Source organism: Berghia stephanieae, chromosome 2 (assembly GCF_034508935.2).
Source record: "Berghia stephanieae isolate SIO BIC M18660-M18661 chromosome 2, UCSD_Bste_1.3, whole genome shotgun sequence".
NCBI lineage: Eukaryota > Metazoa > Mollusca > Gastropoda > Nudibranchia > Aeolidiidae > Berghia > Berghia stephanieae.
The window spans coordinates 21,413,012-21,415,511 of record NC_088361.1 but is presented as its reverse complement, the minus strand read 5'-3'; the positions used below and the strand labels follow the sequence as shown (position 1 = coordinate 21,415,511).

The 2,500-nt window shown below is 39.3% G+C and overlaps 1 protein-coding gene across 2 annotated transcripts in view; it reads left to right on the top strand.

Annotated features, from left to right (window-relative positions):
- Nucleotides 1-2,500, top strand: part of LOC144964492 (salivary peroxidase/catechol oxidase-like) — a 37,171-nt gene that overhangs the window by 15,309 nt on the left and 19,362 nt on the right. For both annotated transcript variants that reach the window (XM_078898861.1, XM_078898862.1), the window contains exons 3-4: nt 768-924; nt 1,646-1,776. In XM_078898861.1, coding sequence (XP_078754987.1) covers nt 768-924; nt 1,646-1,776 — 288 coding nt within the window. The remainder of the gene's footprint in view (nt 1-767; nt 925-1,645; nt 1,777-2,500) is intronic.

Here is a 2,500-nt window from a genome sequence, read left to right as displayed (position 1 = left end):
CGTACAGCTTATGTTAAATTTTTGCCATCGAGCACAGAATCTAGACAATAAGAAAACTATTTTTTACTGATTGATATACCAGTAAATTGCAAACCTATATTAAATTAAGGGTAAATATATCATCACTCGTTACTGAAATGATTATTTAGAAAATATGCTAGGACATGATGATTGGTCCTTTAATCATTATTTCATTTATAAATGTTAGCGGCTGCTTGCTCTCAAGGAGAGAATATAGGAATTTATTGTATTTATTTTTTTATCATTATCATTATTATCACTATCACTGTTTTATAATCAATATTATCATCAATATATTTAGAGCTGCTATGTGGTCTAACGGTATGACACTCGCTTTCGGATAGAAAGGTCCTGGATTAGAGCCTCGCGCGGCGCATAGTTGAGTCCTTGGAGAAGGAGGCTCTTTACTTACATTCTCTCACCGTACTCAGGTGTAAAACGAGTACCTGGCTGTTAACAGCGTTGTCTTTGTCCAAAAAATTGTAATATCGCTTTACAGGCGTCATGTCCCGTTCTAAATGTTACGTGTTGCTGTTGGCCAGGGACATCACCGGCGGAAAAGTTATTACAGAGAGAACGGCGAGGACGAGAGACGCATGCGCACAACCAACATGACGTTCTCTCTCTCTCATAACTTTTCCGCCGGTGACGTCACAGACTATGGGTGATGTCCAATCAAGGGACGCTCCTTCATTCCCTATATAAAAGCTCGTTTTTAAAAATAATACTTTTTTTATTATCTCCAGGTCATGAGATATCCAGGGACCGAGTGTTAGAAATCATGGACATGAAATCCACACTGCTGGGATACGGTCATGGATTCAGCTTTCCCTCGATTCCATACTCATATCAAGCCGTCAAAAGGAGACGGTCCTCGCCAGCCCGATACAGAAGGGAAGGAACGTAAGTCTCTTTAGCTCCTCTGCTCTTTATAATAATATAGATAGTATGCAGATGACGTCACTCAGGCCTTTGTTATTGTTTTTTGCCACCCGCGTTTATGAGCAATGCTCACTGAACTGTATTAACCCGACTATAAACGTTCATGGATACACCGTTTTGTGTGTTGGTCCGTTATATTTCGGGATGGCAATGTTATGAGCTTCTTAGCCAAGCGCATACTATCTATAGCAAGAAATGAAGTGAGTAGCAAAGTGCCAGAAGACAATCGATAATAAAAATTTCGCGGTGGCGATGGGGGCTCGAACCCGTGATCTTACCAATTAAAAAACCCAACTAATACTGTAATAATAATCATTATATTGTAGTAATTGGTTTCAGATTAAAAATATTTTTTAACTTTTTCATAAATAATAAAAAAAAGAAAAAAAAATCCCTTTATTCATCCCCAAAGGGAAATTTGTCTTTAGGGTCTATTCCAAGGGAAGACTGGGATAACCCAGGCGTCAGCCGCAGTGCAGCGCCGCAAAGTGAGCTAGGGCTAGGTGACTTGCTCAAGGCCACACAACGCAGCGGCGGGTGATCGAACTCGTTACTTTTTGGGTACGAGGCAAAGAACATACCGCTGAGCCACGCTGCCCCATTTATTCATCTAATTCTATATATTTATTTATCTATTTTAATAAATTCTATAATAATCTCTTCTCCTGCCTTCTACCCAAAGCGATCCAATAGCCCAAGATATCCTGGACCATCTCTCGAGGATTCCACTCAACATCCAGAACCATGGAGGGAGTGGCAGTTTTCCTGATATTTCATCAATATTTACCCACGGCACCAGAGGCCTTCCCACAGGTTAGTCTGAAAACCCTTTACTGTGGTCTAGTGGTATGACACTCGCTTTTGGATCGGAAGGTCCTGCGTTCGAGCCTCGCTCGGTGCATAGTTCAGTCCTTGGAAACGGCTCTTTACTCATTTTCTCGCACCGTACTCAGGTGTAAAATGAGTACGTTAACAGCGTTGTCTCCTTCTGAAAAAAAAAATGTAATATCTCCTAACAGGCATCATGTCCCGTCCTACATGTTTAGTGTTGCTGTTGGCTAGGGACCCCTTGTAAAGCACTTTGAGCACGTTTAGTGGATATTGCGCTTTATAAAAGTTCAATCTTTATTACTAATAATTTTCTGTTGTGAGGTTAAAGTTCACGCCCGCTTAGTACGTACTACGAAAAGTTCGTAGAATTACGAATTTTTGGCTCCAGTTTTGGCAGAACGGCATTTGCTTTTTTGACTCAATAAATTAACCTTTTTGAAAAGAAACATTTATTTCCTAATATCCTATATTCAGGACTTTGAAGCATTTGTGGATAGTGGTGATAGCAAATTATTGATATGTAAGTTATTTTTAGTGACTTTTTTCTTTTTTTTTAACTTGGAAACTAGATTAGAATTTTTAAAAATACAAGTAGGCAACTCTGGGTTAAAGTGAATACTAAGCCGTTTCGGACTCAAAACCGTTCTTCAGCCAACAACAACAACAAAAACAAAAACCCAATGAAATCATAAATACATAACTGCTT